The 14,044-nt window shown below is 47.5% G+C and overlaps 1 protein-coding gene across 1 annotated transcript in view; it reads right to left on the minus strand.

Moving 5' to 3' along the window:
- Positions 1–12,813, minus strand: part of psap (prosaposin) — a 42,206-nt gene extending 29,393 nt beyond the window's left edge. The window contains exons 1-2 of the mRNA XM_067972774.1: positions 12,706–12,813; positions 3,273–3,406 (exon numbers count right to left, since the gene is read on the minus strand). Coding sequence (XP_067828875.1) covers positions 3,273–3,406; positions 12,706–12,745 — 174 coding nt within the window. The 5' untranslated portion in view covers positions 12,746–12,813. The remainder of the gene's footprint in view (positions 1–3,272; positions 3,407–12,705) is intronic.
- Between the last annotated feature and the right edge of the window lie 1,231 nt (positions 12,814–14,044).

Consider the following 14,044-nt stretch of genomic DNA (forward strand, 5'->3'; position numbering starts at 1 on the left):
GGATGTGGTTATAATGGACTGATCACTACAGACAGTGGTCGTGGTTATAACGGACTGATCACTAGACAGATGTCCTGCTACTACTTCTTCAATAATGGATTCTAGCATTTTCCCAATGACAGATGTTAGACTAACTGGTCTATAGTTACCTGCTTTCTGTCTCACTTCCTTCTTGAATAGGGGTGTTATGTTTGCGGTTTTCCAATCCACTGGGATCTTTCCAGAATCTAGTGAATTCTGGAAGATTAAAACCAATGCATCCACTATCTCTGTAGCCACTTCCTTCAAGACCCTCGGATGCAAGCCATCAGGCCCAGGGGACTTGTCAGCCTTTCGACCCATTAGTTTACCTAGTACTTTTTCTCTAGTGATAGTTTTTAGTTCCTCCCTCCCCTTTGCCCCTTGATTTTCTACTATTATTGGTATGTTATTAGTGTCTTCTACTGTGAAGACAGATACAAAATATCTGTTCAATTCCTCTGCCATTTCCTTGTTTTCCATTATTATTTCCCCAGTCTCATCGTCTAAGGGACCAATGTTTACTTTAGCTACCCTCTTCCCTTTTATATACTTATAGCAGCTTTTACTGTCAGTTTTTATATTTCTTGCTAGTTTACTCTCATAATTTATTTTCTCCCTCTTTAGTCATCCTTTGCTGGTTTTTAAAGTTTTCCCAATCTTCGGGCTTACCAGTAATCTTTGCCATGTTGTATGCTTTTTCTTTTAACCTGATACCATCCTTGACTTCCTTCGTTAGCCATGGTTGGTTCACCCTTTTTGTGGAGTCTTTCCTCCTCACAGGGATATATTTTTGTTGCGAGTCATAAAATATCTTTTTAAATGTTTGCCACTGCTTATCCACCATCTAATCTGTATAGATTACCAGTAAACCCCCCCCAGCCCCTCCGGGAATCCGACGAGGGTTTGTTTCTAATTTTTCACAGGTTGTGGCCCCGCTGGCGAAGGTTTATTGTTCATCCCCCGTTGCTGAGGTGGTGGTGGGCTTTCTCCTTGAACTGCTGCAGTCCTTGTGCTGATAGTACTCCCATGATGGGGTTAGGTAGGGAATTCCAGGACTTTTACTAAGTTTAAACCAGTTGCTAAATAACTTCAGCAAGATATTATAGAATCATACAGCACAGAAGGAGGTTATTCAGCCCATCGTGTCTGTGCTAGCCTCCTGAAAGAGCTATCAAATTAATCCCACTCCCCGGCTCTTTCCTCATAGCCCTGCAAATTTGTCCATTTCAAGTATTTATCCAATTCCCTTAGAAAGTTACTAATGAATCTGCTTCCACCGCCTTTTCAGGCAGCGCATTCCAGATCAGAACAACTCGCTGTGTAAAAAAAAATTCTCATTCCCTCCCTCCACCCCCCCCCCCCCCCCCCCACCCCACCCTGGATTTTTTGCCAAGTATCTTGAATCTGTGTCCTCTGGTTACCGACCCTTCTGCCATTTGAAAATTTGAAATAGTTTCTCCTTATTTACTCTGTCAAAACGGTTCATGATTTTGAACACCTCTATTAATTCTTCCCTTAACCTTCTCGCTCTAAGGAGAACAATCTCAGCTTCGCCAGTCTATCCATGTAACTGAAGTCCCTCATCCCTGCACCATTCTAGTAAATCTCCTCTGCACCCTCTCTAAGGCCTTGACATCTTTCCTAAAGTGTGGCACCCAGAATTGAACACAATACTCCAGCTGAGGCCTAACCAGTGATTAATAAAGGTTTAGCATAACTTCCTTGCTTTTGTACTCTATGCCTCTATTAATAAAACCCAGGATCCTATATGCTTTTTTTTTAAAACAGCCTTCTCAACTTGTCCTGCCACCTTCAAAGATTTCTGTGAAACCCCCAGGTCTCTCTGTTCCTGCATCCCTTTTAAAATTATTCCATTTGGTTTATATTGCCTCTCCTCATTCTTCCTTCCAAAATGTATCACTTCACACTTCTCTGCATTAAATTTGATCGCCATGTGTCTGCCCATTTCACCAGTCTGTCTCTGCCCTCCTAAAATCTGTTACTATCCGCCACATTGTTTACATTTCCAAGCTTTGTGTCATCTGCAAACTTTGAAATTATGCTCCCTTAAATATTAAAGCTGGAAATAGCTTATTTTGATACTTTTAAAAAATGGGTGTGAGTTTTCTGCTCAAAGTGAGGGGCGGTGTCAGGAACAAGCAGCCAGATAAGGCTGAGTCAGTTAGAAGCAGCATTCAGCTCGCTCAACTGTCACAGTGTGTCTCAACTCTAACCTCAGAGCGGCACTCCTCATAGTGCGAGATTGTTCTTTTCCCTCAACATGGGGAAAGGGCGGGGGAGTGGGACTAACTGGATTGCTCTTGGACAGCCAGCATGGGCCCGATGGGTTGAACGGCCTCCTTCTGTGCTGTAACCATTCTATGATTCTATGAACACCAGTCTTCCTCCAGCCCATGCCCACTGAGAACTGGATTGTACCTGCCCAAATTCATTTCATATAGAAACCAAAGGAAACTTTCATCTCATCAATCTGGACAGGATTTGAACAGACAAGTGAACGGTCAGTGTCCCACACACTACAATCATTTCCCCGAGTAAAGACTGTTAATGGTCATCCAACACCAGGCCTCTGCTAAACGATTCCTAACAATGTAGTGGGTCCTTGTCAATACCCCAACTGATTGGTTCCTTAATGCTACCCCCCTAACACACATCCTTCGATAATCAATAATTAATGAATGTTGGCACAGGACACCACAAGCATAGAAAGCATTAAAAGCACAGCCAAGGGGTCTGATCTTACCAGACACACTATTCGACCCTAGGCTGTGCTGGCACATTCACAGATAAATAAATACAAGATCCAATTTAGATCAACATTAAATTGTGATTCCCCCCAGACATTCAGCTGTGACACAAAGGCCCATGCACTAATTCAATGTTGTCATCAAGTCTATTTTGCATTTTAGTCCCAGTAAGCTACAGGAAAAGCTGCCCAGCCAGTACTGTTTAGTGTTGTGCGATTCAGGACCTGTTAATTCAGGACCTCAAATTATTCCAGGTTCCAATCGTTACATAGAAATTACTATAGAGTCGATCCACGTGCTGCTAATTCTTACCTGCTGATCCCAGCGTTAATAATTCTAGCTAGCCAAAATCAAATTTCACCAGAGCCCACTAACTGTTACTCAGCCTTCTGTGAATTCCATGCTTTGATCACATGGAAACTGCTCCAACACTTGACTGACAGGGATATGGGGCAATTGCAAACAATGCTTGCACTAACTTACCACAGTCGGCTGTCTCCAGACAGTTTGCTGACAGTGCTTTACAGCTCCACAGTCTGATGCGGTCTTTACATTCTGACACCAAAAGGTGGGCCCTTCGGCACATTGCTCCTGCCCCGAGAGGGGGCTGGCTACAGCTGTCAGGGAAAAAACATTTCTAATTTAGTTCAAAAGCAACATTCAATCATGAACTGAAGGAGCACTGACAGTGACCAGGAGCAACAACCCTGGCTGATTACTGTGCTCTCCCAAACCCAGACTTGCTCGGCCAATTACAGAACCCTGGAAGGTCGCGGTATCTCAGGTTTCTCTTCATAACTATAGTTTCCCATTCCTGGTCAACGTAGCTGTAGCTCTCTTACAAATGTGAGCATTTTCAACCCTTGGCGCTTTCTAATTTGTACCCAAGTCTCTTGACTTGGGTACGTTGGGTGTGTCTCGACCGGGAGCTTGTGTACACACATATTGGATAAACAATAACTTGCATTTATATCGTGCCTTTGACAGAAAAATATCCCAGGGTGCTTCACAGTGGCGTAATCAAGACAAAAATGAACACAATGAAAAGATCAGATATCAGGAGCAGTGACCAAAAGCTTGATCAAAGAGGTGGATTTCGAGGAGGGTCTTAAAGGGAGTTCTAATCATGACAGCAGGGCCACCAATGGTGAGGCGGGGGGATGCAAAAAGGGAGAGTCAGAAAAATTGAGATTTTTCCAGGGGGCGGGGGGTTTGTAGGGCTGGTGGAGGTTACAGAGATAGGGAGGGACGAGAGGCCATGGAGGGATTTGAACACGAAGAGGAGAACTTTAAACTTGAGGTTTTGTTGGACCGGTCAGAGAGTACAGGGGTGATGGGTGAACAGAACTTGGTGTGAGTTAGGATGAGTTGGAGTTTACAGAGGGTGGAAGATGGGAGGCCGACCAGGAGAGCATTGGAACAGTGAAGTCTGGAGGTGACAAAGGTTTCAGCAGCAGATGAGCTGAGGCAGAGATGGAGACGGTCTATGTTGCAAATGCGGAAGTAGGCAGACTGCGCGATGGAGAGGACATGGGGTCGGAAGCTCAGCTCGGGGCTGCATACAGAACCGTTCACAAGTTTGCAGACAAGACAAAAACACACAGAGGAACTGGAAATTTAGATCAAATCCAGAGGTTGCTGTCTGATTTAAATAAGCTCTGGGATCAGAATGATACTGGAACTAAGAATCAAATTATGAGCACAGGTTGCAGAAAGTTAGTTTGTATTCCCTTTTCTTCAGAAGGTTGAGTGGTGATCTAATCGAGGTGTTTAAAATGATAAAGGGATTCAATAGGGTAGATAGAAAGAAATTATTTCCTCTGTGGGGAATCCAGAACAAGGGGGCATAACCTTTAAATTAGAACCAGGCCATTTAGGAGAGAAATCAGGCAGTATTTTTTCACACAAAGGGTAGTGGAAATCTGGAACTCTCTCCTCCAAAAGGCTGTGGGTGCTGGGGATCAATTAACATTTTCAAGACTGAGATCGATAGATTTTTGTTAGGGAAGGGTATCCAGGGAAATGGAACAAAGGTGGGTAAATGGAGTTAAGGTACAGATCAGCCATGATCTAACTGGATGGCGGAACAGGCTCGAGGGGCTGAATGGCCTATGGCTCTGACATTCAGTGTGGATAAGTGCAGTGCTATTTATTTGGGTTTGGGGAACTCTAGGCACATTCATACCATCCAGATATCCCTGGGAAAGACGACAGATCAAGAGAGGGAGGCCCGAGGATCATAGCTGGCAAATCATTAAAGATCCACAAGTAGTGCGGCAAGGCTGTTGGGAAGGCAAATACGGTTTCCAGCTGTATTTCTAGGACAGAACAATATAAAATTAAAGCTACTATACTGGCTGTGGCAGAGATAACAGTGCGAAGGAAAGTGAGTGAGACAGACAGCGACAGCAAGCAAGAGAGGGACCGACAGTGAATGAAAACAGAAGAGAGAACCATTAAACAGAAAGACAAGAGAGCACATTGACAGAGTCACGGAGCTTGGCTACAGGATAGAAGTATACCTGTATTGATTCGATGCACACAATTTAAACTGTACTTGCAGAAAATGTATGCAGACTGAAGTCTGCAATGCCAGAGCTCCTAGTCCCAATAGTTTCCGTGTCCGTCTCCATGAAATTAAGTGAAACACAACTACCCAGGTGGGCCTTGTTTTTTTAAATTAAAAACTGTTTTAATTAATTGTTTGGCTGGAATGATACAGGGCAGAGGAAGGTGTCGGGCAGTTCCTTGACTGCAATGAATACAGCCCAGTATGTTTCAAAAGTGCAGGCTCCAGCTTCAATATTGTGAATTTCTTGATGCTGATAAACCCCGACATGGTCGGAGATTTTACTAAACTTTTTTTTGTGTGAATTTTGTGCTCATTAAATGGGAGAATGGAGGGAAAAAAGCACTTTCTAGTTCTGACACAGTGCTGTCAGGCCATGTGAAGCTCTGAGATGGGTGATTTTCTTGTAGTTACCATCCAACCTCTTGAGCTGACTGAGAACAAAGGATAATTATGAGAATGTAGAACTGAAAGCTGCACCTAACCAGGCTCTTGGAATCGCTAACACTGCAGTCAGTCACATGCTGGTGACTGGCTATTCACATGATTAAACAGCACAGCACAACACATCACGGGATGAGATTACTCAGCAAGCTTCACATTTAACCCATTTGCAAGTGTTTGTAACCCTCTTCACCCCCTCTTTTCTGCCTGAAATCAAAATCTTCTCCAACTAAACTCAAGAGCAAAGCCATCAGTTTCAGCTCTCATCGTAAACTCCACTCCCTCACTCCCGTCTCCTTCTCTCCCCTACCAAGTGTGGTTTAAAGTCAACCAGAGCTCAGCTTCAAACCCCACAGCCTATCAATCACCAAAAGCCATTAACTTCCCCAACCTTGTCCGTTTCTGCCCTGAAATGCTTATCCCCGCTTTTGTTATCTTGACTCGATTTCTCCAGTTCTCTCCTTGCAGAATCCCAACCTGCATAAACTCCAACTTGTTCAACTCAGCTGTTTTATTCTATTCTGCTCACCCATCACCCCATCCTCAGTGACTGCATTGGTCCCTGTCCCTGAACGCAATCAATTTTAAATGTGAGCCTCCTCTGAAAAACCTTCGAGTCTCTCCCCACCCTCCCTCTACTCCCTCCTTCAGTCTCTCCCCATCCTCCTCCAATTAAATATAAAATCTGGAATAAAAAGCTAGTATCAGTAATGGTGGCCATGAATCTACCCGATTGTCGTAAAAACCCATCTGGTTCACTAATGTCCTTACCCGGTCTGGCCTACATGTGACTCCAGACCCACAGAGGTGGATTCTTAACTGCCCTCTGAAATGGCCTAGCAAGCCACTCAGTTGGACAATCCCGTTACAAACAAGGCAGCAGCTCACCACCACCTTCTCAAAGACAATTAGGGATGGGCAATAAATGCTGGCCTTGCCACTGCCGCCCACATCCCATGAATGAATGAATAAAAAAGTCTCTCTCCACCCTACCTCTACATCCTCCTCCAGTCTCGCTGCACCCCATCTCCCCACTATCAAAGCCTTGGGCTGTCTCCAGGTATTCCCTGGACCCCCTCCCCACCTCTCCATTTGTCTCCCCATTTTTAATAATCTTCTCAAAACCCATCTTTTCAATTGCTCCCTCCCCCCAACAATGCTTCCATGGATTGGTGCCAGCTCCTTTATCCCTTTTATCTCGTTCAGTGTTTTCCTCTCCCCCTTCCCCATAAAGCACCTTGGGACGATTTCTACTTTCTAGATTGCGGGGGCTCTGACACATATATTCAGAACCTCTCTGGCCACAGGGGATGTGCCAGAGGACTGGAGAACCGCTAATGTAGTACCATTATTCAAGGGGAGTAGGGAAAAACCGGGGAACTACAGGCCAGTGAGCCTAACATCAGTGGTAGGAAAATTATTGGAGAAAATTCTGAAGGACAAAATTAGTCTCCACTTGGAGAAGCAAGGATTAATCAGGGATAGTCAACATGGCTTTGTCAAGGGAAGATCATGTCTGACTAATTTGATTGAATTTTTTGAGGGGGTGACTAGGCGCGTGGATGAGGGTAACGCAGTGGATGTGGTATACATGGATTTCAGTAAGGCCTTCGATAAAGTCCCCCACAGGAGACTGGTCAAGAAGGTACGAACCCATGGAATCCAGGGTGCCTTGGCACTTTGGATACAAAACTGGCTTAGTGGCAGAAGGCAGAGGGTGATGGTCGAAGGTTGTTTTTGTGACTGGAAGCCTGTGGCCAGTGGGGTACCACAGGGATCGGTGCTGGGTCCCTTGCTGTTTGTGGTCTACATTAATGACTTGGATATGAATGTAAAAGGTATGATCAGTAAGTTCGCTGATGATACAAAAATTGGTAGGGTGGTAAATAGTGAGGAGGATAGCCTCAGTCTGCAGGACGATATAGATGGGTTGGTCAGATGGGCGGAACAGTGGCAAATGGAATTTAACCCGGAAAAGTGCGAGGTGATGCACTTTGGAGGGACTAACAAAGCAAGGGAATACACAATGAATGGGAAGACCCTAGGCAAGTCAGAGGGTCAGAGGGATCTTGGTGTGCAAGTTCACAGATCCCTGAAGGTGGCGGAACAGGTAGATAAGGTGGTAAAGAAGGCATATGGGATACTTGCCTTTATTAGCCGAGGCATAGAATATAAGAGCAAGGAGGTTATGATGGAGCTGTATAAAACACTGGTTAGGCCACAGCTGGAGTACTGTGTGCAGTTCTGGTCGCCACACTACAGGAAGGATGTGATCGCTTTGGAGAGGGTGCAGATGAGATTCACCAGGATGTTACCAGGGCTGGAGCGCTTCAGCTATGAAGAGAGACTGGGAAGATTGGGTTTGTTTTCCTTGGAGCAGAGGAGGCTGAGGGGGGACATGATTGAGGTGTACAAAATTATGAGGGGCACAGATAGGATGGATACTAAGGAGCTTTTTCCCTTCGTTGAGGGTTCTATAACAAGGGGACATAGATTCAAGGTAAAAGGCGGGAGGTTTAGAGGGGATTTGAGAAAGAACTTTTTCACCCAGAGGGTGGTTGGAGTCTGGAACTCACTGCCTGAAAGGGTTGTGGAGGCAGGAACCCTCACAACATTCAAGAAGCATTTGGATGAGCACTTGAAATGCCATAGCATACAAGGCTACGGACCAAATGCTGGAATATGGGATTAGAGTAGACAGGGCTGATGGCAGGCGCGGACACGATGGGCCGAAGGGCCTCTATCCGTGCTGTATAACTCTATGACTCTAGATGCTGTACAAGTAGTTGTGTGGCTGTGCAGAGGCACTAGAGCAGGAACATGCTCTTAGGAATGAAGGGCAGTGTCATTTAGAAAGTGGAAAGAGGAATGGGAGTTTGAGGCACACTCATTTTCCCCAACCCAATGTCTCCACAATACACGGTAATAAACTGTTAGGCCAGTATCCAGAGGGACAGCAGGGACTGAGAACAAGGCCCAGCTTCTGATCCAGGCAGGGTGCCCCTAGTTGTGAGTATGTACTTATGGCTTGTAGTAGAATCGGTGTCACAGCATTAATATCCAGCAATGAGCGTAATGATTATTTAAGTTTGGGTGGTCTTTGGACTAATAAAGTTATACACCAAACTAAAGTGTTTCTTAAATCAATTCACGTGCCATCTGCTGTGTCAACAAAGCTCAGTGAAAAGGACAAAGTTTTAGCAGCAAACCTCAATATTGAATCAGTCAGATTATATTTTATAGTCTGTGCTGAGTCAGTGATCTCAGGGGTGATGGCAGTAGAGTCAAAGGTCAATGCGACACCCCCCCTCAGGTACAAACCATAAATTGACAGCACAGGTGGCCATTCGGCCCATCATGCCTGCGCCGATGGAGAGAAATCAACCACAGCTCCACTGAGAGCGATCCAAGTCCTGTTGGAAAGTCCCATGTGGAAGGCAGGATTGTGCTTGGCTGTGATGCCCTCCAAAGTCAAACAGCCTGCAGCAACTACACACACGTGAAGAATGATCACTTCGGCATGGTATTGGAGGGCTGCAGGCACATCGAGAATCAACACCTTCTTAGCACGTGGGGAGGAAGCGAAGCAAAAAATAGGTCACAGCTCTGGTGAAACAAACAGTCCACTAGCAAGACCCCGGCTGGAACCAGTTGGTAGGACTGGGTAAACCTGAAGGGCAAGATTTAGTACAGCAACAGCTGAGGTATTCCCTTGATGGATCCTTCAGGACCAACTTCACTGATACTGGCCTGGATAGGAGAAAATAATGGCACCAATGCTAATTGCCATCCAGTGACCAATGCTAGAAATTCACCCTGTGCAGATATCAGACTGGTGCTGTGGAACTGGACCCAGAAAGAAAATCAGCACCTTCTGGAGGAGGAGGAAAGAAAAACAGGGGGGGGGGGTTAAAAATGAAGTAACCATCACACTGGGATGAATTGCTTCAATGGCCCAATGAGGGCTTGGCTCTGGGGCCATTGCATCAGCCCCGCACCATTTCCACCCCCGCTGAACGGATGAAGCATAGGAGGCACCCAGAGCCCCACGAGTGCAGGGATTACCTGCCTCCAATGGTAAGGGCATCTTCAGAGGCAACACTGTAACTGACCCAGAGTAACTGCACCAAGGGCATGTGCCGAGAGGGGATGGGTTGTGAAAGAAGGTAGAAGGACAGATGGAAGGAAAAAGACTAAGGGGGAGGGAAGGAAAGATGCTTCTGGATCATCTGAAGAATGGAGCTTCTGTGTCGAATTGAAGACAGAAGCACAAGTGGTTTGGAGAAGGGAGAATTGCTCAACTTCCCCACTTTTGCTGACTCTACACTGCTGTATAAACAGGGAGGTTTCGATAGCTAGGAATTCGACCCAATTACTAAATATTGGAAGAGGCTCAGTCATTTTTTTTTATTCGTTCACGGGATGTGGGCGTCGCTGGCGAGGCCAGCATTTATTGCCCATCCCTAATTGCCCTCGAGAAGGTGGTGGTGAGCCGCCTTCTTGAACCGCTGCAGTCCGTGTGGTGAAGGTTCTCCCACAGTGCTGTTAGGAAGGAAGTTCCAGGATTTTGACCCAGCGACAATGAAGGAACGGCGATATATTTCCAAGTCAGGATGGTGTGTGACTTGGAGGGGAACGTGCAGGTGGTGTTGTTCCCATGAACCTGCTGCTCTTGTCCTTCCAGGTGGTAGAGGTCGCGGGTTTGGGAGGTGCTGTCGAAGAAGCCTTGGCGAGTTGCTGCAGTGTATCCTGTGGATGGTACACACTGCAGCCACAGTGCGCCGGTGGTGAAGGGAGTGAATGTTTAGGGTGATGGATGGGGTGCCAATCAAGCGGGCTGCTTTATCTTGGATGGTGTCGAGCTTCTTGAGTGTTGTTGGAGCTGCACTCATCCAGGCAAGTGGAGAGTATTCCATCACACTCCTGACTTGTGCCTTGTAGATGGTGGAAAGGCTTTGGGGAGTCAGGAGGTGAGTCACTCGCCGCAGAATACCCAGCCTCTGACCTGCTCTCGTAGCCACAGTATTTATATGGCTGGTCCAGTTAAGTTTCTGGTCAATGGTGACCCCCAGGATGTTGATGGTGGGGGATTCGGCAATGGTAATGCCGTTGAATGTCAAGGGGAGGTGGTTAGACTCTCTCTTGCTGGAGATGGTCATTGCCTGGCACTTATCTGGCGCGAATGTTACTTGCCACTGATGAGCCCAAGCCTGGATGTTGTCCAGGTCTTGCTGCATGCGGGCTCGGACTTCTTCATTATCTGAGGGGTTGCGAATAAACAGACTCTGCAGGCAGGCCAGTCATCAAACTGAGGTCCATGTGAAGTCCTCCACAGAATTCTCAAAAACAACCTGCCGTGGGTGGCTGAGGCTACAGCTCATTGCAGGGATTGCAAGGGTGGTGATACTGATGTGAGACTGCTTCAAACAGCCATGATCTAAATAACCCATTTGTAATCATAGAAAGGTTACAGCACGGAAGGAGGCCATTCTGCCCATCGAGTCCATGCCTGCTCTCTGCAAGAGCAATCTAGCTAGTCCCACTCCCCCACCCTATCCCCATAGCCCTGCAATTTTTTTTTCCTTTCAAGTACTTATCCAGTTCCCTTTTGAAGGCCATGATTGAATCAACCTCCACTACCCCCACAGGCAGTGCATTCCAGATCATAACCACTCGCTGTGTAAAAAAGTTTTTCCTCATAACTTTAAAGGAGAACACTAAATCCCTCCCTGTTTCACTTCCCACTTAACAAAAAGGTCTTTGAAGAAGCAAATAATCAGTTTACACAGAGGTGGATTTTCTAACATAACTGTTTAAATTCTTGTATCTGAAAACTGTATATAGCACCAACAATCTGATGGTATGAACTGGTACTGCCTTGCACAGGGCCAGTTCCAGGGAATGGCACCCTGGGGGTCAGCGTTTCCCAGGGAGAGAGCTTTCACTGGGAATGGTTGCAGGGTCTTTGGATGATGCAGAGTGTGGAGAGGGAGTGTGTTCCTGGTGCAATCAGGGAAGCTCCAGATTAAGCACCAGGCACGGTTACAGATAGAAGATTTAAGTAAGGATGTAATTTAACTCGGACGGTAGGTGGAGAAGTACAGGGCACACAAGCACAACATTCACAAGCTTCCAGCAATCCCAGGATAAGGAGGGAGATTGAACAGCCTCCCTTCACCAGGCTCTGTTCTTGATCACAAACTGTTCAAACTCCAACTGTTTCCATAAGAAATAGGAGCAGGAGTGGGCCATTCGGCCCCTCGAGCCTGCTCCGCCATTCAATCAGATCATGGCTGATCTTCCACCTCAACTCCACTTTCCCGCCCGATCCCCATGTCCCTTGATTCCCCCAGAGTCCAAAAATCCATCGATCTCAGCCTTGAATATCCTCAACAACTGAGCGTCCACAGCCCTCTGGGGGAGAGAATTCCAAAGATTCACAACCCTCGGAGTGAAGGAATTCCTCCCCATCTCAGTCCTGAATGGCCGACCCCATACCCGGAGACTCTGCCCCTAATCTCTCAGCCTCACAATCTTCTGTTTTAATGAGATCTCCTCTCACTCCTCTAAACTCCAGTGTGGGCCCAGTCTCCCCAACCTCTCCTCACAGGACAACCCTCTCATCAAAGGTCATTCAACTGAACTTTAATTGTTTCTCCCCACACAGACCCGGGCCCGGCCCGCAGTTCACGGCCTATCTGGCGGTAGAGGCAGGATTCCCCGGGCGGGTCCGGCCTGCGGATCACGCTCAGCATAGGCCCGGCCCGGGGTGAGGTGTGGACCGTCACCCGCCCGCCGACCGACCCTCCAGCCCAGCCCATCCGATCCGGGGTCTCGAGTAAATCATCGCCTAGTATAAAGGGCCAGAGCCCGGGCCTCTGCTTCCCGCTTCTCGCCTCCTACCTGCACTAACGCAAAGCGCTGCAATCAGAATCCCCGCCATCCTCGAACTGCGGCTCCCCGGACTGGGCGGGGCCTGTGCCCATCACCTGACCCCCGGGGGCGGGGCCTGTGCCCATCACCTGACCCCCCGGGGGCGGGGCCTGTGCCCATCACCTGACCCCCCCGGGGGCGGGGCCTGTGCCCATCACCTGACCCCTGGGGCGGGGCCTGGGCCCATCACCTGACCCCCCGGGGGCGGGGCCTGGGCCCGTCACCTGACCCCGGGGGCGGGGCCGTCACCTGACTCCCCGCGGGTCAGGGGCCGTCACAGCGCCGCCCGCAGCACGGGAGGAGCAACTACACCCACACTGGGAGGACAAAAGAACAACAGAAGAAGCCTGTCCGAAAGTGCGGTCCACTTGCACCGTCCAATATTGGGCAAATCGCGTTAACACCAACAGCAGGGGTGGGGACTGTATGTTCACTTACAGGAAGGTCTGACCCAAAACTGGGAAACAGGAAGGTGTGTGGGCAGGTGGGCAGGCTGTGGAAATGTTTTTAATGTATAGATTATAAACAGGGTGGTCCTGGAGGTGGTCAGGTGATCAAATGTCAGGTGATCAAACCTCCAACATCCAACCAGAGTTCACCCTTAGTAGCTGCCAACCCTGAATTGCCCTGTGAGCCCCGGGAGATTCGGCAATGCTGGGAGCACAGGGACAGCTCCCACTGGAGCCCATGTGCTCATCTCCAGTGATCCCGCCAGCAGCCTCTGCCACACAGGCCACAGCTGGACTGCTGACTTCACCAGCTGCAGGATGAGAGTTGGCCTTTCTTATCCTCACAACTGGCTCTTGGCCGCAATCACTTCTCAGTAGCAAAGCCACAAGGCTGCTGCCCCGACTCTTGCTCTGCAGGAGGCTGGAAGTTCTCTCATCCACTGCATTGCTGTTCCTCTCCGTACCACTGGAGCTGCCCCCTCCTTCCACACCAAAAATCATCAACTTCACTCAGCACTCTCACCAAAGAGAAGGGAAACGAAGGATAAGAAGGTTGGATTACATGCAACAGATAGTAGGAAAACCAGGAGAGAAAAGAAATGGAAAAGGGAGAAGGACCTAATGAGAACCAGTCAGCAGAGAGAGGATTCAAGTACATGCTATCTTAGGTAGTGAAGAAATGGTTGAGGAATTAAGGATGAATACACTCATTGAACCAGAATTTAACTGCAAAGACTTCTCGTATTTTATTGTGTAATCAAAACATTTATAAAAAGTCTGGCATGTAGATTTACAAAAATTCAATAATATCAGCAAAACCAGCATTTTAATCTTACTGATAGCAATGAGACAGACTTTGC

This window comes from Heptranchias perlo, chromosome 36 (assembly GCF_035084215.1).
Source record: "Heptranchias perlo isolate sHepPer1 chromosome 36, sHepPer1.hap1, whole genome shotgun sequence".
NCBI classification, from domain to species: Eukaryota; Metazoa; Chordata; class Chondrichthyes; order Hexanchiformes; family Hexanchidae; genus Heptranchias; species Heptranchias perlo.